This window comes from Neovison vison, chromosome 1, assembly GCF_020171115.1.
Source record: "Neovison vison isolate M4711 chromosome 1, ASM_NN_V1, whole genome shotgun sequence".
NCBI lineage: Eukaryota > Metazoa > Chordata > Mammalia > Carnivora > Mustelidae > Neogale > Neogale vison.
The window spans coordinates 217,491,036-217,518,393 of record NC_058091.1 but is presented as its reverse complement, the minus strand read 5'-3'; the positions used below and the strand labels follow the sequence as shown (position 1 = coordinate 217,518,393).

Here is a 27,358-nt window from a genome sequence, read left to right as displayed (position 1 = left end):
CCTTTGGATCACTACGTTTGTATCTTTAGGGTAAATTCCCAGTAGTGCAATTGCTGGGTCATAGGGCAGTTCTATTTTCAACATTTTGAGGAACCTCCATGCTGTTTTCCAGAGTGGTTGCACCAGCTTGCATTCCCACCAACAGTGTAGGAGGGTTCCCCTTTCTCCGCATCCTCGCCAGCATCTGTCATTTCCTGACTTGTTGATTTTAGCCATTCTGACTGGTGTGAGGTGATATCTCATTGTGGTTTTGATTTGTATTTCCCTGATGCCGAGTGATATGGAGCACTTTTTCATGTGTCTGTTGGCCATCTGGATGTCTTCTTTGCAGAAACGTCTGTTCATGTCCTCTGCCCATTTCTTGTTTGGATTATTTGTTCTTTGGGTGTTGAGTTTGCTAAGTTCTTTATAGATTTTTGACACTAGTCCTTTATTCAGATAGTTTTTTTTTTTTTTTTTTTTTTTTTTTTTTTAAAGATTTTATTTATTTATTTGAGAGAGATAGACAGTGAGAGAGAGCATGAGCGAGGAGAAGGTCAGAGAGCGAAGCAGACTTCCCATGGAGCTGGGAGCCTGATGTGGGACTCGATCCCGGGACTCCAGGATCACGCCCTGAGCCGGAGGCAGTCGTCCAACCAACTGCGCCACCCAGGCGTCCCCAGATAGTTTTTTTTGACCAGAGTTTGTAGTTATAATCTTCAAGAGGTTGATCCATAAGCAGCTTATTCAGCCCTATAGAAAATGGCTCAGTATTATTTGAAATTATTGCATTGTACTAAATAATACACTGTAAACAAATTTAAAAGTAGTATCAGCATATCCTTAGAATTTCTAGGGGCTTAAATATCTGGTATGTTTCTAGGGTGATGGGAATAAAAATCAGGTATTTTATAAAAACCTTAATTCTGGGGTGCCTGGGTGGCTCAGTTGGTTATAACTGCTGCCATCATCTCAGGTCATGATCCCAGGGTCCTGGGATCCAGTTCTGCATCAGACTCTTTGCTCGGCGGGGAACCTGCTTCTTTCTCTGCCTCTGCCTGCCACTCTGCCTGCTTGTGCGTTGCTCTCTCTCTGACAAATAAGTTAATAAAATCTTTAAAAAAAAAACCAAAAAACCTCTATCAAAAATTTTTTAAAAGGAACCTTAATTCTGATGTTTAATGAATTCACATTTGGTAAAGTTTATTTTTTTAAATATTTTTAAATATTATTTGCATATAAGCAGGCAATATATAGAACTCAAAGTACTCCAGTTCTAGGGATGTAACTATATACTTGTCATCTTTTTAGTATATGGAATCTGCTCTTTATACTATTAGATTTTCATTTCTAGATTTTAGTTCAGCCTGTTAGCTAAACTCACTGCTGGCTACAGTAGGTTTTTTATTCAGATTGGAAGCTGTAGCCATGTAAATTCTGTTTTAGTTCTCCATGATTTTATGCTGTGCCTGTGAGATTATCCTTCATGTTCCTTTTGATGAGCTTCAGCAGGTGAATGGAGGAAGAACAGCAAACTTTACCAGTAGAAGAATATTGGCTCTCCAATTCCACTGATCACTTGGCATTTCTTGGTGATCTTTTTTTTTTTTTTTTAACTTTTTGTAATTGTTTTATTCTTGTATTTTTTTGTAAGTTAGAAGTTATTTCCGAGACTCAGTTGGTTAAGCATCTGCCTTCAACTCAGGTTATAATCTCAGGGCCCTGGGATTCAGCCCCACATTGGCCTCCCCACTGAGCAGGGCTGGGCGAGGTCTGCTTGTCCCTCTCCCTCTGCCTGTCCTCCACTTGCGCTGTCTCTCTTTCAAATAAATAAAATCTTAAAAAAAAGTTATTTCCAAATAAAAACGCTTGTATTACATTTGCTGTAACAGTTTCATTCTCCTTACATGCATGTGTTTATGTATGTGTGTATAAGATTTTTTCTGATCCATTTCAGGGTAAGTTTTGTACATTATGGCCCTTTAAGCCAACTACTTAAATGTGTATTTCCTAAAAATAGGAATATTCTCTTAACATAGCATCCTTTATCCATTCTACTTCATCATTAATTCTTGGAGGTACAATACAACTTCATTGTATTCTGATTTCTCCTTTCAGTGGCTTTTTCCTCCCATAAAGATAAGCAGATATCTGTGTTTTTAAATTCTCCCATCTTTCTTACTTCTAGGCTTTTTTCAGTTAGCAGTATTTCCTAGAAGTCATTTCATATGAGTTCAGTAATTGAATAGTACTCTGTTTTCTCTTTGTACTATAGTTTATTCAAATATGCTTGGACATTTAGGTGTTTTTCAGAAATTTTGAATTATAGATCATCTTTGGTGAATAAACTTGTTGCATATGTATGTTTAAATTGTTGGGGGTGTATCTTCAAGGTAAATTTCTAGAAATTGAATTTCTGGGTGGAAGAGAAACACGTATCTGTTTTTGTTAGATAATGGTAAATTTCTCTCTGTAGGGATTGTTCTATTTTGTACTTGTATCAGCAGAGTATAAGAGTACATTTTCCCACAGCTTTGCCAACAGAGTGTATTTTTGAGCTTCTGAATTTTTGCCTGTCTCCTGTGTGACCATATTTTAGTGTAGTTTTAATTTTCTTAGTCATCTTTGTTTTTTTTGTTGTTGTTGTTGTTCTGTATTTTTTAATAAATATTTGTTTATTTAACCTACCAATCCTCTGATTTCATCATCTCTCATTTCCAGGCACATACAGTCTTGTGCTTTTATTTCTTCACTTTGAAGAATTGGGTGAAAATTTGGTTACAGAACTGCCAGTGTTCCTGCCCGAACACCTGTTTTCTTCCTTTTAGTGTTTCTGCCCTTTCATTTTGCAGTACTTTTCTCTTTCAGACAAGTGAAGCACAGAGTGTGAGCTGAAGCTAACTTAACCAAAAAGATAGAACTTTCCCACTGTCACTAATTTTATGAACCTGTTGTTGATAAATGATGTAACTGCTGTAAAAGGTAAAGCTGTTTTGCTAATCTTTTATATTTCTGTAGTTGGAGCCATTGTTACAGTAAGTCTTTTTCTTCTTTTTCCCATAGAACATTCCTGATGTAGATGAAGAAGGCTATAGTATAAAACCAGAAGCAAATCAGAATGATATCCTTTCATCATCTGGATATTCCTATGGATTGTGTCTATAAGTAGACAGTTATAACACAATATTCTGTTGTTTAATAAATACTTCAGTTTTTAACTATAATAAAATGTGACTCCATATTTTTCATTTGATGTGTTTTTAGTAATGAAAGTTAGTAGTTCTATTTCTCTTAAAGTCCATCTGACCTCTTAAAAGTTTATATTCCTTTTTATAAACATGTCAAAAACTGGTTATGCATTAAGATAGTTTAAAAACTAAATTCTTTAACTGATATTCACATACCAAAGAGAACCATTTCTACTCATCTAGTGATTCTGATTCTGAAGATGAAGAACCAAAGAAGTATCGGATACAGATCAAACCCATGCATCCAAATAACTCGCATCACACAATGGCTTCCTTGGATGAATTAAAAGTGTCCATAGGAAATATCACTCTCTCCCCAGCAATATCTGTAAGTAAGAAAATGAGCAAGTTCGTACTTTGTACATAGAAGCCTTTATTTATTTATTTTTTAACTCATCTGCTTGCATCTGGTTAATTTTAGCAATAGTTAAGCATGTTGGATAAGGAAATACTTTACAGTTTTTCTTCCTTTTTATTGAGGTATATAGTTCTTAATTTTTATATAGGCAAATAAACTTGAGTTTGGCTTAGTTTTGCTTCCCTTTGAAAGTTTTACAAGGAAACAAGGAAAATCTATTTCTATTTTCTATTTCTGCCATTTTATAAACAGTTTGTATGTTTCAGAAATTTGAACTGGCAGTATTAATCTTTTCCTCATTTAATTTTAAAGATTTTCATGCATATTTTATGAACCTTATGTGAAAATGGGTTTCCATTAAGAAGGATTTGAAGATTAAATTATATATCTGCTGCTTTTGTAACTGCATTAGTTGTTTTCCCATATGTTTTATATAAAAAAAGGCAAATATAAGAATTCTTAGTGATTGTGGCTAATTCCTCGATTCTGACATGCCATACTTAACAGCTTGTGAGGGAGGAAAAAAAATAATCACAGTCACTAATATTTCCATTGATGTCATACTCTAAGGAGTGTGAAACTATGGGGAAAAAAGCATGTCCTAAAATGACAATTTAGTCTATCTGTACATGTTCATCATAACTGATATTAGACCTGTTTTCCTTGATAATGGAGAATAAAAGTTCTCCCCATTTTATATTGTTATTTAATATGTATTTTAGATAGCCTGTATGTATTTGGGAAAAAGTATTTTTCTCTCAGTCATGTACTTTTAGCATTTAATTTTTTTTCTACCAAAAAGTTCTGAAGTGAGGTTTTAGTCTATCATTGCTATTTTAACATGAAGATTAGTGCCCAGATTTTTATATGTAATTATTATAATATAGACCTAATCATATTAATTATATTATTATATATGTAAATGAAAAGAAGTTATGAAACCACTAAAATTTTTTTATTGTGTAAGAGCATTAACTAATTTAAAAAATAAATGTAGATAAAGAAAACCCGATTCTAGGGGAATATATACCAAAACATTAAGCACCTAGCTCTGGGTAGTGAGATCATTAATGGTTTTAAATTTTGTCCTTTGTACTTATCTCTCTCTCCTATTTTTTAAAAGATGGTGAACATACTCGTTTTGTACTGAGAAAATAAATAATGGGAAAATTTTAATAATTAATACTGGGTTTGAAAGGAGGATAGTTTGAGTGTATTTTCTTGGCCAGTTTGCTTATCTAGCTCGTGTCCCCTAACAATGTTCTGCAGGTGTTTTAAGATGTATAGATTTTAGGTGTGATTCAGAAGAATCACAGATAGACAAAGAATAGACAAATTATGAAACTATGAATATAAGATATGTTAAATTCTAAAATGGACACTTTATCTTTCTTTTTCTTTCTATGTACAACTAGAGACATAGCCCAGTAAGTACAAGATTTTATATTTTTACCTACTGACTTTAAAAAAAAAACCTTTTGATGTTTGAATGTTGATTTTTAAAGTATTTGTTTTAAATTTTTTAAATTAGTAGATTATAGTATCTTGCTGTAGATACCAGCATTTTGATTTTTTAAAACATTTTATTGAATGTTAAAGGTACATGTATTATCTTTTACTATAAAACACTGAAAGTTTTTTTTTAATGTGATTTTTGAGTAGATATACTAAAAACAACTTAAAATTAGGTCCCCATTAATATTTTATGAAGTCAGGGTGCCTGGCTGGCTCAGTCTGTTAGAGCATGCAACTCTTGATCTCAGCATCCTGACTTCAAACACTGTGTTGGGCATGAAACCTACTTTTTAAAAAAAAAAAAAAAAATTTTTTTTAACAAGTATTTCATTACCATATTCTTTGTTTAATGACACTTAGTGTTTGAATTTCTGTTTTAGGTGCAGATGAATCGGAATTCTTCTAGTAAGTTTAACATTTAAATTGGCTATTTTATGTCTATGAAAATGCATCAGGCAGGGACATCTGGGTGGCTCAGTTGGTTAAGCTTCTGCCTTTGGCTCAGGTCATGATTCCAGGGTCCTGTGATTGAGCCCCAGGTTGGGCTCCCTGCTCACTGGGAAGCCTGTTTATCCCTCTCCCTCTCCCTCTGCTGCTCCCCATGCTTGTGCACGTGAACATGCGCTCTCTGTTAAATAAATAAATAAAATAAAATAAAAATTACCAGGCAGTTTGCTAAGCTTATTGTAGACTTACATATGTATGTAGTTAGAGAAATAAATAGTTTGTTCTCATCACAGCTGTTAACAACAGACTAGAAGGATACTAACTTTAAACAGAAGACAAAGTAAGTATATTATTTCTTTTAACATTTAGACATGCCTTCAAGTTTAATACTTGGCTACAACATTTTTCAGAAATCAACAAAGCCAAAGAGCAGCTTCTTTTTAACAAAGTTTAAAACTGTTTTAACGGGCATAACTCTGCCTCATGAGCCAGAAGGCATTATGAGATGAGCAAGTTTTAGCTTTATGTACTTTTAATCACAATTGCAATTTGTATTACATGGGTTGTTTTTTTTTTTAGTATAGTAACTTAATTATACTAAAAAATTGGGTGGATGCTGACATCTTCTGCAGCATCGTGCATTAAACATAGGAAAGGTGGGAAAAAGTAAAATTGAGGCAGCCTACTCAAAAGTTATGCAATTTTGTAAACACAAGCCTCAATAAAGATCATAATACCAATCCTATTAAAAATTCTAGCACAGTTAGGGGCACCTGTGTGGCTCAGTGGGCTAAGCATCTGCCTTTGGCTCAGGTCATGATCTCAGGATCCTGGGATCAAGCCTCAGGTTGGGCTCCCTGCACAGTGGGGAACCTGCTTTTCTCTGTTCCTCTGCCCATCCCCCCCCATGCTGTCTTTCAAACTCTCTTTCAAATCAAATTTAAAAAAAAAAAATTCTAGCACTGTTGACAAGACCTATTAAATGCATAATAAGTACCAAATGAAAAGTAAGATTTTAATTTTAAAAAAGAAATGATAAGTAGCTTGATATAGGGATACCAGAAAAATGAGGATGAAAGTGGGCTGCTTTTATGCAGTTACTTACATAAGGGCAGATTGCAGAAACATGGAGGTGAACAGCGCAATAGGTACTTTGGGCCAGACAGAGGGCCAAAGTGAGCTCAGTGGGACTGTGTGGTATGAAGGGGCATCCTGTACAGTGTAGTATTCCTCATAGTTTGCTGCACTTATCCATGTTGGTGTGTTTTCATTCACCAGCTATTGGTTGGTGATCTAAGACATTAAGGTGCAGGGAAATTTGCTTACGAACCGACCTGACTTTTACACATTACTGATTCTCTTTACTCTGTGTACAGTTGCTAATGAAATGATTCACATTACCAATGCAAAAAGGAAGCAAAACAGCCTATCTTATAAAGACTGTTGCTCTAGGTTCCTATAAAATTTTTTCAAGATACAGTATCCTTTAAGAATAACTATTTTTGGTCAATATAATAATAATATTCTTAGAACCTGAAAAATGCTTTCATTATTCATCAGTTCTTGAGCAATACTTATGTATTTTAATATATGTTCTAACTTTTATAGTTCTAGCCTGTCTTTCTCTGGTCTGAACAGCAGTTTTATTCTCATGACTATGATAGTTTTATTGCTTTAAGTAATTTCTTACCAAAGATGTTAGAAGAAATGAGGACACAGCAGAAATTCAGCTATTATTTTGATATTCTCAGGTGATATTCTTAGCATGTTAGAAAACTTGTTAAAAGTCTTATTTTTCCTTTTCTCCATAATTTAAGAAACTGCTATCAATTCCACAATTTTTAAATTGTTCATAGTAAAGAGTTATATGTCTCTCTTAACATTTTAAATCTCAGATTGTGAATTTTTTCATATTTTGGTTTTTTTAATTAGGTGAAGAGTTAACAAAATCAAAGCCATGTGCTGCTTCCAATGAGTAAGTTTCACAGTTAAATTTTATTTTTAAATAGACTATTTTTAGAGCAGTTTTAGGTTCATAGCAAAATTGAGGGCAAGCTACAGAGGTTTTGCATATATATTCACTGCCCCCATATAGGAGGCTGGCCTCCTTCACTATCAGAATCCCCATGAGAGTAACATTTGTTAGAATTGATGAACCTGCACTGACGCATCATTGTCACCCAGTCTGTGGTTTACATTAGGATTCATTCTTGTTCTTGTATATCCTATGAGTTTTGACAAATGGGTAAGGACATGTGTCTCTACCATTATGGTGTCATACAGAGTACAACTGCACTAAAAATCCTGTGTTCTCTACCTGCTCATCCTTACCCTTTTACTGTGTTTAGAATTAAATATCATTCTTTTGTCCTTTTTTCCTAGAGAGTTTTATTATCTTTGCAGTTGCATTTGGCGTGTTGGTAATCATTCTCTTTTCTAAGCTGTCAGACACTCTGTGGAGTTTCTAGTTGTTTTAAATTCTCATTTGATACTATTTATAATTTAAAAAAAAAATCCTTATACAGTTGTATTTGGCCTTGGTGACTTTGCTACTTCTAAATAAAGCTGGGATCCCAAGTTCATACATGTCTGCATTTCAACTAGTTATTCTCATGGGGATTTTCTCACTTTCTTCTATCTGTTTTGGCTGTGGTCATGTAAAATAGACTGTCCTTTTCATGAACTTCAAAACAAGGAAATGTCTCAGTTACCTTAAAAAGGCTAGCTAGCTCTTTTTAAAAAGAAAAAAAAAATGTTTTAAGCCATTGTTTCATGGGTCCTCTTTCATTTCAGTATCTGTCACTAAGAACACATTCTTTTAATTTCTTTTCTGCTTAAGTAAAAGTGTAGGCTTCATTAAATGGATAGTTTAAAATTATTTGATACTTTGAAAGCTAGGCACTAATGGAACACATTGGTGGTATTCATTTATCATTTTTAAAGATAAGTTCAGTGTTTTAAAAATTTTGTTTTTAGTAACTTACGCAATCATGATTTTAGGTTTTATATATAAGATGCTGTGGGCGCCTGGGTGGCTCAGTGGGTTAAGCCGCTGCCTTCGGCTCAGGTCATGATCTCAGGGTCCTGGGATCGAGTCCCGCATCGGGCTCTCTGCTCTGCAGGGAGCCTGCTTCCTCCTCTCCCTCTCTCTGCCTGCCTCTCTGTCTGCTTGTGATCTCTGTCTGTCAAATAAATAAATAAAATCTTAAAAAAAAAAAAAAAAGATGCTGTGTGCTTTCATGTAGGTGCGTGTTGAGATACTAGATACATGCTTATAGGTAATTGTACCATTTTCTCTGAAATGAGCCTGCTTTCTAAGATTTAAAAACACTGTATTAAATAATGGTAGTTTGAGACATTATACTCTGGTTTCTCTTCAGATCGCATAAATCTTTCTCCTTTTACTAAAATATTATTTTAATGGGATTAATCTTTTTAACACTTTATATATATATATAAATGTTACTTGTCAGTCATAGCTCAGTAAAGCTGAAAGTAATTTAAGAGGTGGTGGCAAAGTTCAGGTACTTCAGGATTTTAGAGGTTAGACATTTTAAAAGCTTATGACTAAAATGAAAGAAACATTCATATAAAAGTTTTTATTAAAATAAAGAGCTAGAAGTTGAATCCTGAGAGAAATTAGTCCAGTAGATTTCAAGGGGTCATTGGAGGGAACTCTTTGGTTACATAGCATGTTGAGATTTTTGAAACTTGAAAGTTGAGCTCTTGATGATTTTGTCCACAGTCTTGATGACCTCTCATAAAAAGATGTACATGATCCAAACGTTTCACTAGACTGCCTCAGTGGCCCAGGCTGTGGATTGTCTAGGGAGAAGTCCTGCCCTTCTGTGACCTACTATAGTAATCAGACCTTTGAAGATTATATCAAGCTGTTGGGCTTACTTCTGTACTTGACAGTTTCAGAGATGAAGGAATAGAGTAAAAGATTCTTTTAAAAGTACTTAACTCTTATGTTAAAAATTTCTGCCTGATTTTCTGTGTATGATTTGGTGCTAGGTTTCAATGAGCAGACCTGACACTACTGTAGAATTAAGTACCTTTGTGTCCTTGGGCAGTTCATTTATGCTCCAAGGGACTGCTTTTCTTTCTTCGTAAAGCTGAAATGATTTCTGTTCTTATAGCCCCAAAACCAGAGTATAACAAGGTGTGATTGGTGCAGATTAATCTTCTCTACTGCCTCCTACCAATTTTACATGTTACTGGAGGTTCTGCTTATAGTAGTTTAAAAAAAGTTTTAATTTAAACCAATATTTGTTAAGTTTCTTCACACAATCCATTGACAGAATAGCCAAATTTTAAATGCTATGCATTTAGCTGTACAATTCTGTGAGATAAAAATAAATGACTAGGGGTGCCTGGGTGACTCAGAGGGTTAGGCCTCTGCCTTCGGCTCAGGTCGTGATCTCAGGGTCTTGGGATCGAGCCCCACATTAGGCTCTCTGCTTAGCGGGGAGCCTGCTTCCTCCTCTCTCTCTGCCTGCCTCTCTGCCTACTTGTGATCTCTGTCTGTCAAATAAATAAAATCTTTAAAAAAAAAAAATGACTAAATTTTAAACTAATAAAATATTCCTTTGTTAAAATCTTTATTTTTAAAATGTTTTGGCAGAAAAGGGACCAGCGATTTACTAGCTTGGGATCCCCTGTTTGGACCATCTCTTGATTCATCATCTTCAGCTTCATTAACTTCGTCATCATCATCAGGTAATGTATATATGTGTGTATATATATATATAGATAGATATATATCTATATATATATATTTAAACTGAGGGTTTCATTAGTTACTTTTCTCCTGATTGACTTATTCATCACTTTTGTGTTATTCTTAATGGTCAGAAATATTTTTATCTTCTCATATTGCCAAATAAAGTGATTTGATGCTGGTTAACTTAGCTGAAAGATCCTATGGCTTAAACAAAATTTTATGGAACACCATTTTTTTTTTCATTTTTGTATTGCCATGAATCATTCCTTTTTCAATGCCCAAATAATTCTCACTGTTCTTAGATAATTCCACTGTATAAATGTGCATTAATGTAATCCGTCTTTTCTTATCAGATATTTGAGTTGCATCCAGTTTTCTAGAATTACGAATATCCATAGTTAGAATTTCGTGAACATGTCGTAGTACCCTTATAATTTATCAGTACAACATTTGAGTCTCTAGATAAACCCATTGATATTTATTGCCAAACTGCTTTCCAGAAAGGCTTTAGCACTTCCCAAGCAATGTGTCAAAGAAACTTGAATGCTTTTTAGATGTTGTTTTGGCAGGAATATGTTCATTTTCTCTTTTCTTCAAAATATAAAATCCCACACTAGCCAACAATCCAAGTAGGCATCAAAATGCTTGTTAATAAAACCTCTGCTTGTTCAAAGCAAGAGAATAAAATCCACTTTAAGTTGGTCTTCAGCCTTCTCTGGGATTTTAGGAATGCTGTTCAATATTTGGGGTTAGGGGAGTGAGGGAATTGTCGGGGAGAGAATGTGAATTGATTGAGTTCCTGCCACATTGCTCTGCTAGGAGTTACACATATTCTATTTAATTTCTCTTCATCAACTACTCCATGAAGTCCATTTTATTGTCCCTGTTGTATAGATTAAAAAAAAAAGTAAAGTTCAGAGATGATCAGGAACTTCTCTGAGATCATTTTATACGAAATGAAGAAGCATTGATTCAAACCTGGATCTTACCAATTTTCAAGTCTTCATTCTTTTCATTGCACTCTGACATATTAACTAAACTATAAGCCATACCAAAACATTTTACTATTCTGTTTATAAACCAGTTTTTAAAAGAAATTGTAAAATGGATTATTAGGCAACCTTAATTCTAGTTTGGAATTTTTGAAGGAAGTGGTCTATATTTAATACTTGAATAGACTGTATAAGGAAAAGTTGAAAGTTGAGTTGTAAGTATACAGGAAAAACCGAAGTTGTCATTATAGTCTCTTTTTTGTTGTGAAAATGTCAGAATGATGTTTTGTATTTAGAATGAAGAGCCTTCTAAGTAGTGTTTTTCAGTTTTGTTAATGTATTTTTTATGAATTGTTTTTTCAAAATATTGAATAAAAATTTTCACATTGGTATCACAGTGGCTTTAGTTATACAGAGATTCCTTCCTAACTGCCCTTAGTTTCTTACTCTTTTTCAGCACAGTCTCTTCCTTGTCAAAAAAAACTTCTTGCTTTTCCTCTTGGTAACTGTCTCAAGGACGTTTTACCCCTATCACTTTTAACTTCAGGTTAAAAATGATTCCTTTTTGTTCAGTGGCCATTTGATGTGTGGTAACTAGGAAATAAAAAGTAACAAAATGTTTTAAGTTCACTTTTGTAAGCATTTTTAAACCTTCCTATACAGTCTGAAAAATGATGAAATCATTTTACCTTCCAGAGAATGTCAGTCATGTTGAAAAGAGATGATGGTAAAAATCTCAAAAGATTTGACAGGGTGTAAAGGTGTTAGTATTGTGTTACTCAGCAGATGCCTGACTGGCTAGTGATAAAGTAAGGCAGACTAAGTCAGTGTTGGCGTTAATATAAAAAACTAGGGTAATATTTTCCAAAAGATAATTTTAAGGGATTTTTGCAGATCACAAGTGGTCATTTAATTCATGAACAGAAGAAATGGTCTACAGTAAGACTTGTCATAGGAGGGTTTTATTTATATATCAGTGTTTATACTTTTACCAACTATTAGAGTTAGCTTTTGTTCCTCTGAGAAAACAGGAATAATTATGGCTTATACATTTTGGACCTTCAGTTTTACACGTATGTTTTTTAAGTTTCTTAATGCTCATACTTATTTTCCTTGGTAATAGAAAGTTTGGACTTGTGTTTTTTTGGAAAATGTATTACTACATTTTTCTAGTTTTGAGTGATTAAAATAGCATTAACCTGAAACAAGAAAACTATCTGGCTACATAGATTCATAGTTTTGTTTGAATTTTCTTGTTGCTTCTGGTGTTCAACTGCTTTCCCTTCCTTCAGCTTAAGGAACTTGAAAGAGTGCAACAGAAACTCTGTATCTCACACGGATTTGTTTGAGTGTATAGTAATTGAGTCTTTACTTGAAACCAGCATGTATTTGGAATTTGAAAAAGCAAATTGTAATTATTTGAAAGAGTTGAACCTTAACAGTTCTACCAGGCCAAGTTTGTTTGGAGTCAGTCTGAATGTCATTTGGATAGGCGATTTGCCCGTATCTGTCAGTGCTATTTTCATTGATAATGGGCCTGTCTTTAAAATCTGTATGTCATAGCACAGGGAAATGTTATGGTTTTCAGGTTGGTGCACATTTCTTCCAGTGAACTGTTTAAAGTAGGAGCGCAGCATGAAAGAAGTGGTGCTCAATGGAAGAAGGCAGCAGCCTTAGAATCTGCACATGGTTTCTTAGCAGCTTTATGTTGTTACCTTCAAGCAACTTGAACCTTGCTTGTATCTATTATCCCTTCATAGAACAAGCTTTCTGAAGGATTCCATACCCCTCCTGCTTTGACTTTCCTATCTCTATAACTACCTTTTTCTTTTCTTTAGGTCTTTCCCTGTTTCCTCCATTCCTTCATCAGTGACCATGGGTCTTCAGTTTGTTTCTCCATGGATTTATACTGAGGCCTATTCATATATTTTTAACTTTGCACATCTGCAAACTTAATGTAATGGTTTATATTTCTTCCCATCCATATTGTTCGGTCTGAATTACAGCCCTACTTTTTAGAATGAACCAGAGGGATGATTTAAACAGGGATGTCTATGTGGTTCAGTCAGTTCAGTGTCTGCCTTCGGCTCAGGTCATGATCGCAGGGTCCTGGGATCAAGTCCCTCCTTGGGCTCCTTGCTCAGCAGGGAGCCTGCTTCTCCCTCTGTCTGCTGCTCCCTTTCTCTCTGACAAATAAAATCTTAAAAAAAAGAAAAAAGATGATTTAAATTTGCTTCCGTTCTTCATTCTTGTTTTATGCTAATACATTTGTGACTTTTGATGATGTACACTTGAATTTCACTAATTAGGAATACTCAGATTATTGTCTGATTTATAAAGTGGCTGAACTTGCAGATGGCATTGAAAATCTGAACATTTAATTTATGTAGAATTTAGAAGCAGTGAACATTATTATATAGGAGTTCTATAAGCTGTTTTCTTACCAAAACTTAACTGTAGTGATTTGGGGGTATTTTTTTATAAGTAGGATATTTTTAATACTTTTAATTATCACCAGATACTTTGCAATGTAATTCAACTTGTAATATGACTTTTAATTAAGGTAAGTGTTTTATTTAGACTTCATGTTACTACTTTGAAGGTGTTATTTCAAATAAGACTTGGTCTTACATTACTGTCTGTCAGTAGATATACTGGCAATAAACTATAGACCTTAGCCTTCAGTTGGTTTATTCTCTCTAGATTTATCAGATTTTATTTTTAATGTGTGTAAAGAATTAAAACAGGAATAAGTTGCTGTGACACATTAACTGATCAGTTAATGTGTGTGTTTAAGTGTATGTGTGTGTGTGTGTTTTCCAGGAATATTGTTAGCTCAAGAAAAGCTTATTTGCTAGATTCCCAGTATTTCAACAAATATCTATAATTATATAAGTATTTAAAAACTTCGGAAAATGAGCTTTGACTCCTCTAAGAGTTCCTCTATAATAGAATGTCTTTATGTAAGGATTGCTATATACTAATGATTTTCTTCAAATTCTCTTTTTCCCCTTACCAGCCAGGCCTACAACTCCTCTTTCTGTAGGCACCATTGTCCCACCTCCAAGGCCTGCTTCCAGACCAAAGCTTACTTCAGGCAAACTCAGTGGGATTAATGAAATAGTATGTATTCAGGTGGTTTTTTTTTTTTTAAATTATAACTGTTTGATGTAAGATGCAAATGATATTTTTCCTATATGCCCCATTACAGTTAAGCACTTGGAATTATCTACTGGAGTCTTGAGAACTATAGAAAAGTTTTTCCAGCCAACATTTCCTTTACTCCTTCATATTATCTCAGTAATCATATGCATGGAGTAAGACATTGTTCAGGAGGAAATGAGATTCCTGAGAAATCATATAATAAAAATACCATTCAGTATCCATTCTTTCACATTTAAGAAGCAATACTCATAGAATTCTGCTTTAAGTCAAATGCTAAGGAAGAAATGGTGGCTGTTCTTAGGACTTAGAAGTATACTGGCAGGAAAGTCCTGGAGGGCATCCAGTCCAGCTTTGTTTTATACATAAAGAAACTAGTGTTTGTTCAGGTCACTTAATTGACTTGTCAAAGTACATGTTGCTTCTAGAAAAAAGCATTAGCCTAAAAAGTTGTCAGATAATTAAAGGAGATCTACAAGTAATATTCAGAGTGAGCTGCTCCCAAACCAGTCTTCTTGCCTCTCATCTCTTCTGCTTTGCTTAATGTTTTACACTGATTGCCAGTATTACATTTCTAAAAGTCAAGCTTAACCTTCCTTTTCCCCAGATAGACATTTCCAGTGGTCCCCCATAATCCATATCGTTGAATGTTTAGCTGAATGTACAAACCTGTTTATCGAGTGGCCTCAACAACTTAAGTTCTCACCTAGCTGGCCAGCTTTCTCCTCTTTGCAACCTGTGCTCCAGCCCTTTGAAACTTTCCAGTGTTCCCCAAACACATCATGTTCTTTTATGCACCCATGTCTTATTTTGCTCCCTTTACTGAAATGTCCTTCAGTTGTCTATGTAGGAAACTGGTCTCTCTTTTTTTAAGATCCAGCTAAATATCATCTAGCTAAAGCCCTTTCCCCCCAAGTAGATGTAATCATTCTCTTCCTTATACCCATATACTTTGCTCAAATTTCTTTTAGTGTACAAATTATGTTATATATTCTTTCCTTGTATATTCCCTTCACCAGACTATACCTTAGCCAATCTCATACTTTGCATAATGCTTGTCACATAGTGAGATATTGTTTCATGAATAAATGAAAAGACTGGAGCACCAAGTGTTGAAAGGGTGACATCTTTCTCCTCTTTTCTTAATGAACAGACTTCAGGGAATGAACTCAAAGACTCTAGGTACAGGCTGCCAAGGAGATGATTATTTGAGCAATATAAAAATGACTAGCTCTTATTACCATGGGATTTTTTTCCTGATTGTAAGAGATCATGTAAAATTTGGGAATTAGAGAAAAAACAGAAAATTAAAATCCCTTCCATATTTCATGACCCAAAGATACCCAGTTAAACTTTTTATATATACCTTTCATTAATTTTTGAATGCTTAAGTATTTATTCATTCACAGTAAAACATAGTTGTTAAAAATGCAAGCTTATTAGTGACTAATTACTTGAGCAGCATTAGCCAAATTATATATTTGGAGTCTCTGTTTCCTTATGGGTAAATAGTATAAAGAAAATAGGTGGTGTGAAACTTAAATGAGTTACTCTGTGTAAAACACAACTTTATGGAGTGCAAATAATTGCTCAAAGTTACTGTGAATGATAAATCAAAGGTCATACCTTAATTTTTTTTTTACTCTTCACTTGAAAATATTTGGGGGATACCTTTCTATTTCATGAATTAGTCCATAGATTTCAAACTTCTTTCAAGAAGTTTGAGATTCTTCTTTCAAGATTCTTCTTTCAATAATCCTTTGTCAAATGATCTTTTGAGTTGCAAATCTATTAAGTAAATAAAAACGGGACTTTCATACTCAAATCTTTCACCCTTTACTCCCTGCGGTAGCCTGGCAAACCTTCCAGAAACCATCCTTTGAGGGTTTCAAGGAGCACCTTTTGAAACAGCTGCAGAGCATAAATGCTCTATCTTGTAATACCACTGTCAGCATTAAATTTTCAAAGGTTTTTAGAGATGTGATTATTTGACATTTAGTTTATTTTAGTAAGTAAAATTTACATTTAGTAAATTTTCACTATTCAGTGTTGTCTTAATGATTTCATTATAAACAATGTCTTAATGAATATCCTTTTATTTACTTCTTTGCAGACATGATTAACTTAGTAAAAAAATTCAAGGTAAAATTCATGGACTAAAGACACATTTTTAAGACTCTTGATGATTTTTATTGCTGTCTTGCCCACCAGGAAGGTTATGCTGATTTGAATTCTCTTCAGCTGCACATCAGAGTGCTCTTTTCCCTGCATTCTTGTATGTGCACTTTTCTGGGGGAGACTGAATGTTCACAGGGTCTATATTCACACCCTTTCACATTCCTATAGTGAATGCCTCATTGTTCTAGAAGAGTTGTTTTCAAAGTTTGTTCTCCAGACTAGCAGCAGCATTACCATCCCTGAGGATCTTGGTAAAAATGTAGTTTCTTTGGCTTTACCCCAGACACATCAGAAATTTTGTCAAGTTGCCGTCCAAGTGATTCTGATGCATGTTTGGGTTTAAGAACTGCTGTTCTTAAGTAATGCTACTCGATAGAAATACCATGCAGTAACACATATAAAGTTTCATAGTAGCCACATTAAAAAAGGAAAAACAGTGAAATTAACTTTTTATTTACTCATCACATTAAAAAAAAATCAATTTATAATGTAATCAGTATGAAGAGAATATCTTTTCTGTTTGTGTGTGCTAAGTCTTCAAAATCTGTGTATTTTATACTTAAAGCTCACCCCACATTTGGACTAGCCACATTTCAAGTGCTAGTGGCTACTGTACTGGACAGTGCCATAAACCACTTGAAAAAATGGGTGTGTTTTTGTCTTTTCCTAAAAAATTACAAAGTACACATTCTAAATTGTAAATTATAAAAATGTAGTGACATGACATTGGTCATGAGGCCATGTTGCTACAGGAGAAATTTCCCCCACAGTAGTTGATCAAGTCTTTTTTCTAAGCTTGCAGGTTTTAGGTTAGCTTTGAATTATTATGTGTTTGGCCTCATGCCATGCACTACTTCCATCTGTATACATAGGGAGCTGCAGTTTCAACCTTAGTATATTTTTTCAGTCTATTATTCATCATTATCAGGTCATCAGAAAGCCATTCTCTGGAACCAATAGTTGAAAATAGTTATTTGCGGGAGTAGGGGTTTACTTAGTATAGAACAGTTTGGATGGTATCTAATTTTTATTTAAGTGTGTATCTGTAAGTGTATATTCATAGAATCAAGAGTTCACCAATTTCAGTGTGTGAATGCTTATAAAGGGTTTTGTTTTTGCCATTTGTTTTTCATGTCCTTCAGTCAGTTGAGGACAGGAACAGTATCTTTTCATTGCTTTGTACGTAGTTCATAACCCATGACCTGACACATAGTAGGCACTAGAGAAGTACTGTTTTCACTTAATACTTTTACAAGCAGGAAAAGGTTATTTTTAAATAAGGAAAATATGCCTTATTTTAAAAAATGAAATCCCCAAGGAAGTGTTGCTCATCTATTATTGGAACACTTAGGAATGTGAAATGGAAAAACCCATTTCTCCAGGTAAAAGAAATGAACTGAAGTTTTATTTTTTGTATTTGTTTTTATGTTTAGAAGAGTGGGAAGGCAGTAGAATTAAGATTTTCTCAAACCTCTTTTATGGGGTAAACTGTCTCAATAAAGAAACATTACAAGGAATTATAAAGGGAAAATGGGCATATATGTAAAAACCAAAAGCAAAGGGCAAACAAGATTTAGGGTTTGCAGAAAATAAAGCAAAGGATTAGTGAAAGCTCAGGTTATACTAAGCCCTCCTGAAACTAAATCAGAGGAAGCTAGCAAAGACAACTATAAAAGGCGCAAAATGCCAATTTTATTTTTATCAATTTAAAATTTTTTTTTCTTTCTTCTAAGTCTCATCCATTCATTGCTGACAAGGGTACAAAGAAATACTCTCTTACATTTATAGGCAGTAAAGTGAATAATCCTTTTGGGAAGCAGTTTGGCAGTATGTATGAAAAGCCTTCATACTGTTTAAACTGTTACACAGAAGTTTAACTTATGAGAATCTGTCTTAAACATACTTTTGAAATGGAGAAAATATTCTATGTATAAAGGTTCTCTCAACAGGATTATTTTAAAATAGACTTCTCTGCCTTTAATCTCCTCTTGAAAATGATTTGACCTATGGCATTTGTTTTTAGTTATAAGAAACAATAAATTTGGTTGAGTATATTAAACTTAATTTTACCTGATATCTATAAATCTTTTCTTATAAGGAAGAACTGTTTTAGCATTTTGGTAAATAACTTTTTGTTTTTAAGCCCAGGCCATTCAGCCCACCTATAACTTCCAATACCAGCCCACCTCCTGCAGCTCCTTTAGCCCGGGCAGAGAGTTCTTCCTCTATCTCATCTTCAGCTTCATTAAGTGCTGCCAACACTCCAACAGTAGGTAAGTGATTATCAGAGATTACTTGTGATAGTCAGCACTCCCAGAATGGTCAGGCTGAATTTTATTTTTTAATGAGCTGATGAATAATTTAACATGACAAATTTTGATTTTTTGGAAACACAGCTGGCATTATCAGACTAACCACATTTTCCTTTTCTGTTACGTGGTTTCTATTATTTGAATAGGAGGCCTTTTTTTTTTTTTTTAAAGCACTAAGTATTATAAACTACTGACCAATACAAATAGTTGAAGGCAAAATATAATGCAGTCCTTTCTCATATGAAGTGATACTGGCATTCCTCAGTTTTTATTTTAATAATGATTCAACTTAAGAAAGGAGTTTTGTGCTTGCAGTTATTTCTACAAGAATTTAAATCATGAAGATCTAAAAGTAGTGGATGTTAAGAGTACAGGCGTATAAACCTAGATCCCACCAAATAAATCTGGTATTATATTGCATCTAGATTTTGCTCAAGACATTTTTCTGTCTGTTTCTTTCTACAAATTCTTATTGTTTTCTTGACCACTGTTAATAAAGCAAAAAGCCACTTAAAGCTGCTGTTATGGGAGTGACAGCTTCCTATCAAAATTAGAACAGTCCCTACTGCTGTTTCTAAGTAGTAATGAGTCTTATCTTTGATATTGCCAATCACTGATGCACACAACTCAGCATAATTCAGTCGTTCTCAAAAGGTGATCCTTGTACTTGCACCATCTGTCTGCATCACCTGGAAACTTTACTAGAGACAGAGACCTTTTCAATCCCAGACTGGTGTGGGGCTAGCAGTTTTTGAATGGGCCTTCCAGGTGATTGTGATGCATGCTAAGTTTGAGAATAATAGCCCTATTTTAAGCAGATTTAATTATATCTAATTTGATTTGTTAAAACTCAGAAAGGAGAGAAGTGCATTTTCCAAGTGTGGCCATTGTAAAAATGACATAATATAGGCTAACAGAAGATTAAAAGTTACTTGATTTTTACATGTTCAAACATGATGTTACCATCCTATTTTATATACCTTTATGAGCATATAGTTTTTCCTCTCTTTTACCTTCAGGTAAAGTACATCTAGTAAGTTTTTCTTTTTGCTGTATTGAGCACTTTCTTCATTTATTTTCTTTGTATATGTGTTTTTATTAATTTGGGTTTTTGCAGACTGTTTCAGTCATAAAAAAACATAGATGGGTCCTTTAAAAGTTAGGTGGTCTGGGTAACCAAAATTTGGTTTAGTTCTCCATTTTCTGTAGGTTATTTAGAAGGATTTCAATTTGTGATGGAAATTATTTTGATTGAGTAGGTACATATTTGTTTTTAGTTTGGCCCCATGCCAGCAATAGGAAAACCACAGGTAGGTGATAGCTATTACACTGACAGGTGGGATGTAATGTGGATTTTGTACAACAAGGCACTTTAAATCTACCATAAAAGTAGCCTTTTTTTCTTTTATTACAATGCTTATTCAGCTCTGTTTAAGGTTTTGATTCTTCTTGAAAATATTTTCTTTTCCTGCAATATTTTGTATTTAAATGTGATAGAAGATGATAATTTGATTGGGACACTCTCTGAAATTGAAAAGCACTGTGAGACTTCACAAGGTATTGTATCAGAAGCAATATATGTGTTGACTAATGTTCCTAAAGTGTATCTAAAATACTTTGTTACCTCATTTTTCCTTTTTCAGCAATGTATGCTGTCTCAGAAGTCAAGAATAACTCTAAGGTTTAACTTTCTCTATTTTGTACTAATTATGTCCAGTTGCTGTACAGGATCTATTGATATCAGCTCCCCACTTTTAAAAACCTATAGTGTTTTTGTATTGCCCTCCATCTGCTTGCTTTTCTTTCCTCCTCAACATTAAGAACCATCCATAAATCTTACTGCTAAAGGTGTCAGAACCATAGAAAAAGTGGAGAAAAGAAGCCGAAAAACTATGTCAGTTTAAAAAATGGTAATACCTCAACTATCGGAGCAAAGGCTGTCCTAGGAAAGCCATTCATATTGTGAGGTGAGGTATAAAGGTAGCCAATAATTGGGAGTGTTTTTTAATCCTGAACTGAAAGGAATTCCACAAAACTATCCATTGATTGTTACAGGAAGATACTTCTTACTTCAATTTTATAAGCTCTCTGCATTTTCAAATATAAAACAATGACTCCAAAATTAGAACCCATGATATCCTTCTAAAAAATACAAGGAATTTATTTCTAAGAAATGATTTATTCTGAATAGTACTTTATAAATGAGACTTCTTTGCTTTGTGAAGAACTTGGTTACATATGTCCCATGTCAAACATTTTTTTTTGAACTATGCATGTGCAGTATGATCTTGAAAGGAAAAGAATAGGAAGTACTAAAGGGGATATGCCAAAAGTGTATTTTGAGTTTTTTTTTTCCTACTGTTCAGTGCTTTTTTTCCTACTTGCCAGTATTTCAGTAATGGACTTACAATTTACAGGGACTATTTCAAGAATTCTCAATTTATATACCCAAATTGGATAATTGAAAATAATAACATGTAGGTTTCTTTTGATTTTCTTTGTCAAAGTAGGAACAACATTAATGTTACCCATGACTGTGTAAATCTCCATTTGTTGTAGGTGGTTTAAGGGAAAAGATTAAATTCAGTTGAGAATATAGTTTTGTTTAGTAAAAAAGAATATAATAGCTTTCACCTTCCTCTAAAAAATACAATTTTCTGAATTTCTGGTGACCTCTAGTTTAGAACAATATATATATATATTTTTAAAAGTTTACTGTTTGCATAGTTGTATTCAGTTAATCTATACTTAATCTTCTTTTTTCCCCTCAGCATTTTCTTATGCACATATCTGGAATTTCTGCCTCTTGATCAGCCCCTTATCTTTCATTTAATAATCTCTCACCTGATCCAGAATTGAATCCCTGACAACATACATTTTTCTCTTCATTCCAGGATCCACTCTGTGTTCAGAGTTATCTTAGTAAATGAAAAATATAGCCATGTTTCTCTTAAAACATTTTTAGTGGTTTTTAGTGCCATAAAGATAAAATTAAAGTTCCTCCATGATGTGATCTGGGCCTTAAACATTTCTCTAGACACATTTCCATTTCTTCTCTTTCTAGTCATCCCTCATTGACCAAGTATGCTCATGCTTTGTAAAACTACTTTTGGTTCCAAAAGGCAGCATATTTTTTCATGCCACCTTGGCTTAGTGCTGGACACATGTTAGAGTTAGTAAATAGTAGCTGTTGTGATTCTTTTTTGAGATTTTTATATTACTCAGTTTTTAATTTTCATATGAAATTAAGTTTTTTTTTTTTTTTCTTTAAAAGTCAGGGGGTGGGGGCATTTACTTTTCCCATTGGCCTAGAAGCAGTTCTTATTTTTCATCCCTGAGCTATTTTTTTTTTAAACTATGAAGAACTTTCTAAGGCGTAATTCTTCAGAATATTAAATACCACCAAATCTTAGCTGTTAAAGCTAACAAAAGATCTGTTTGTAGAATGTCAGTGTCACTTGTGAGGCAGAGAGTTAGTACTGATTTTTGTCAGAACTAGTATTTTAGGTATTTCAGAAGTAACACAGATTTATAGACCAAAAGCATACATCCAAATTTCTGAGACATCTGTTGACCTAGATTGTTCATTCTTAAGGGAAAAACCGAATAAACTGTATTATTGGCTTTTTCTTTTTAAAGAAATTTCATCATTTATTGTATATTAAATAAAATGCTCCACTTGCAAATCAGTAGCAGTAGTGGTAAAGTGTAAATGGGAAGAGTACATTTGTCCAGAAAGGCAGTCAACTACTTTGAGGAATTTTCCTATTATAAAATAAACCTGAAACTTTACTTAGGTTAAAGGAAAAAACAAACCTGAACACACATATAGATTAAATTTGTTTACTTGAAAATAAGGTTTATATGAGTTGACTTTAAAGGTATATAAACTAAGTAAGTAAACTTTATATCAGGAATGTTATAAAAAAGTAACATTATTAATCCCATTTGTCAAGGTAAGGAAATAAAATGTAAGCATTAGACAAAGAAGAAGTAAAAGAATTATAATGAGTAGTGTATCATTTAGAAATAGCTGATGTATGGAAGTAGCTGAAATACAAAAACCCAGTTTAATGCCCTGCTGTATGTGATTGGTAGAACCGAAAACAATTTAGTATCTGAAGGGTTGTGAAGAAATGTTTTACTAATTTTAGTTGTTCAGGGGAAGGGATTTTCCTTTTGATACTTCTTAACAAAATGTTCAGTGTCATTTCATTTAAAAGAAGTCAGTGTGACATGGTTTTATTTTGTTTTTTTGTTTTGTTTTTTGTCCTCTGTATTATGTTTCAATGTGTTCTGTGCTCTATTTCTTAACCTCCAGATTTACACATGGGCCATCAGTGGAACCAGTAATAGAGTCATTTGTGACAAGCTAACATTATGAATTTACCTGTCTTGTTATTTTATAAATGTCTTTCTGTAGGATTTAACAAACGAATTGTATGTATTCTAGGTGTGTCACGAGGTCCCAGCCCTGTCAGCCTTGGAAATCAAGACACCTTACCTGTGGCAGTTGCCCTTACAGAATCTGTTAATGCCTATTTTAAAGGAGCAGATCCCACCAAGTTAGTTTTAAAAAGATTGTGTGTGTGTGTGTGTGTGTGTGTGTGCACGTGCGCGCGCATGCACATTTAGTAGGGAGAGGGCCTAGTGGTATATTTTCAGAGTTACATTTTGATTCTCTAATAGAATTTTCTGTTACTTATTTACCTGCCTTTTTTGCTATCAAATATAGTCATTTAGCAAATGTCTTTCTTAAAAAACAAAAAATCACTATAATCAGCAGTAGTAATGGCTCCCCCCCCAGTTTATTTATATTCTTCCCCAGGGTTTATGACCATTATGACCCATCTGTTGTTTGACATAACTGTAGAGCAGGATGATGGCAGATGACTAGAAGGGGATAGAACTCTAAATCTCGGCTTAATGTATATCTTTGGTAAAATGTTATGTTTGCCAGAGAGACCTAGAATATATGTCTCATTTTTTTTTAAAGATTTTATTTATTTATTTGACAGAGAGAGAGATTACAAGCAGGCAGAGAGAGACGGGGAAGCAGGCTCCCTGCCAAGCAGAGAGCCCGATGCGGGCTTGATCCCAGGACCCTGGGACCACAACTCGAGCGGAAGGCAGAGGCTTAACCCACTGAGCCACCCAAGTGCCCCTATATGTCTCATTTTTAAGACTATTGTCAAGGAGTCAGTTTAAGCCCCTTCTTTTAAGAAAAGATTTTGGTGAATGATCACCCCTACTTTTTGTGTATAACCATACTCATTCAACATATATTCATTCATCAAATATTTGAGTGCTTACTATGTGTAAGCACTCATGCGAGAAGCAGCTTGTTAGTTTTCTCTTATGGTAATGCAAACCTTTTAGAATAGAACTTTGTTTTCTTTAGTGAAGTATCCTCCACACTTGAGTACTTGATGGATAATTATATGTTGAACAACAACATGTAAGGGAATGGTATTGATATGTGCTATGAAGAAAAATAAACTAGGGTAGGAAGAGACAAAAGTTACAGTAGAGGGCTACTTTTTTTTTTTTTTTTTAAAGATAACCTTTTTGATGCTAAATTTAAGGAGATGTTTCAAAGACATTGTGGAGCAAACCATGCAGATGTGTGAGGGAAGAGCATTCCAGTGAGTGTAAAAGGCTGAGATAGAAGCATGTTTGGCATATTTGATGAACAGCAAAGAGATTATCATGTCACTAAGTTGGAGTTAGCAAGGGAGTAGTCAAAGATAAGTCCTTAGAGGGACCAGATCAGGTTGGGAATTATAGACCATGGTGAAGAGTTTGGAGTTTATTTTGAGCAAGGTCAGAAGCCAGTGAAGGCTTATGATAGAGAAGTGATGAGGTTGCCTAGCTTTTTGAAGGAGCACTCTGGCTGCCATATAGAGAATAAACTAGAAGGAGCCAGAGTACAAACAGAGAAGATTAACTGCAGCAGTCCAAGTGAGAGATGATGGTGGTGTATATAAGGTTATTAGCTGAGGAGATCACGAATGATAATACGATATTGAATTCCTTTTGAAAACAAGGGCTGTCGAGATTTGCTAAAGGAGGAGATTGGTAGGTTTGAAGTACTTAGTAAGACAACTAAATATGTGATTCTGGAGTTCAGGGAATAGGTCTTAGGTCGTTAATTTGTATATAATCCTGAAAGCCACAGGCCTCAGGGAATAGAGAAGAGATCTCATGAAAACTCTTGCTCCCTTCAGTGCTTTGAAAACAGGAAGATGACAATGATTTGGTAAAGGAATTTGATACAGCATGCAGCAGGAGAGGTGAGAGAACCAGTAGAGCAGTGTCCCAGAAATGAAGTGAATAAAACCCTTTCATGAAGGATGGTGTGCAGCTGTTACTGATGCCGATGATACGTCAGGAAAAATGGACCTTTGACATTCTGGAGATCGTTGGTGACATGTACCAATGGTTTTAGTTGAGTGTTGGAGATGAAAGCATGCTTGGGAGTTCAGGAGAAGGAGATGTTGCAAATATGGCTATATTTGGAAAGAGCAAGTGTAGAAAATTTTCAAGATGTTTTGTTCCAAGTGGAAGGAGAGAGGTGGAGTAGTAACAGTGAGAAATGATAGAATCAAAGACAGTTTTTATTCATTTTAGTTTGATTTTTAGAGATACATTTTAGCATGTCTGTACACTAATTGGAAAGATCATTATTTTTGGAAAAATTTGAACTTTCAGGAAAAGGTACAATTCTATGAGTAAAGTCCTTTGATATGTGGAAGGAGATGAGCTTTACTGCAGAAGCAGTGAAATTGGCCTTAAGTGCATTGACTGGTCATCTGTTGAAACAAGAGGGAAGGTATGAATACAGAGTCTAGTAGTTGTTCAGTTTTGAGGCTGTAAGTTCTTTCCTGACTTTATTTCCTCAGTATAATTTGAAGTCAATGACTGTGACTTTGGGGGAAGGAATACTGCATGTTGGAGGAGAAAGAAGATATGAGAAGAGGTATCATTGCATAGTGATGGACCAGGAAATCCCAAGAGACAAGGAAATGAGGATTTGAAGGAATGGGTGAAAATACCGTAGGAACTGTGGATTGTGGAAACCTTGAGGAGGTTGGAGACTGGGAGATGTGGTACTAGACAGAATGAGCCAGGAAAAGAGGAAGTGGCCATTAGAGGAGTGGGGACACTGAAACTGTGATGATGGAAGGGCTTTGGTGTGTCTGAGGTAGGCTGGAAGATAGGATCATTGGAGGTAAGGGGCTGAGAACTAGGTGAACAAAATATTAGGAGGATTATCTGTGTGGATGTTAAAATGGCTACAGATTATGATAATAGTGGTGCAGACACAGACTTGACAGTGGGCCAAGAGCTAAAATTTTCAGGGAAATGAAAGAAAATATTGAAGGTAACTTCAAAGGGATGGAATACCAAGTAGTATAGTTTGATAGTGTGGGTTACAAAGAGGGCTAGAGATTTTTCGGAAGGAAGTAGGAACAGAGAGTTGGAAGGGGCAGTGAGAAGCAAGGAAGACCTCTCCCACTGCCACTGTCAGGCCCAGGACTCTGTGGGGTTTTCAGGGAAGAAGAGCTGCAAGTGGAGATAGTGTGAGGGAAGGAGTGTCTTTATAGGACAGCCAGGGGAATGTTTCCACAAACAAGTGGAGAAATATGAGCTTTATGCTTGCATTTGTGTTTGGAGTTTGAGTCTAAGCAAAGATGATGATATGTGCATATGCCATTTCACACAAAATCTTTTTTTAAATAATTAAATTGAAAAAATAATCCATAATTCGTCATCCATAATTATGACAGTTTTTTTATGTGTCCTTCTTAAACCAAGCATGTTTTAAATGGTTATTAAAACACCTTATAGGGGCACCTGGGTGGCTCAGTGGGTTAAGTCTCTGCCTTTGGCTTGGGTCATGATCTCAGGATCCTGGGATCGAGTCCCGCATCTACCTGGGATAGAGTCCTGCTTACTCCTCTCCCTCTGCTGCTCCCCCCACTTGTGATCTCTCTCCTTCTCTCACTCTCTGTCAAATAAATAAATTCTTTAAAAAAAAAAACACCTTATATACAGCACTTAAAATTTTCCAACTCCCTAATTTCAGGTGTATTGTGAAGATCACTGGTGACATGACAATATCATTCCCAAGTGGAATTATTAAAGTCTTCACTGGCAATCCATCTCCAGCTGTGCTGTGCTTCAGGGTGAAAAATATCAGCAGGCTAGAGCAAATTCTTCCAAATGCACAACTTGTGTTCAGGTTTGTGTACTTTTGTTTTGAGGGTGAAATTTCTGTAAAACTTTTCCTTCTTTATTGAAGCAATAATAATTGAGTTGCGTGACAACACAGCCTGCTGTTGCTTTTGTGTTTTGGGTGGTAGTGGTGGTGGTGGTAGTTGTTAAAGCCTTCTCTCCTGTCACTGCTGTGTTCTATTCTTTATCCCCCTAACTTTAGT

The 27,358-nt window shown here is 34.6% G+C and overlaps 1 protein-coding gene across 1 annotated transcript in view; it reads left to right on the top strand.

Moving 5' to 3' along the window:
• Positions 1-27,358, top strand: part of FCHO2 (FCH and mu domain containing endocytic adaptor 2) — a 133,333-nt gene that overhangs the window by 88,633 nt on the left and 17,342 nt on the right. The window contains exons 12-21 of the mRNA XM_044267358.1: positions 3,043-3,100; positions 3,380-3,555; positions 5,001-5,012; positions 5,481-5,505; positions 7,480-7,522; positions 10,175-10,269; positions 14,285-14,388; positions 18,749-18,878; positions 23,371-23,482; positions 27,007-27,162. Coding sequence (XP_044123293.1) covers positions 3,043-3,100; positions 3,380-3,555; positions 5,001-5,012; positions 5,481-5,505; positions 7,480-7,522; positions 10,175-10,269; positions 14,285-14,388; positions 18,749-18,878; positions 23,371-23,482; positions 27,007-27,162 — 911 coding nt within the window. The remainder of the gene's footprint in view (positions 1-3,042; positions 3,101-3,379; positions 3,556-5,000; positions 5,013-5,480; positions 5,506-7,479; positions 7,523-10,174; positions 10,270-14,284; positions 14,389-18,748; positions 18,879-23,370; positions 23,483-27,006; positions 27,163-27,358) is intronic.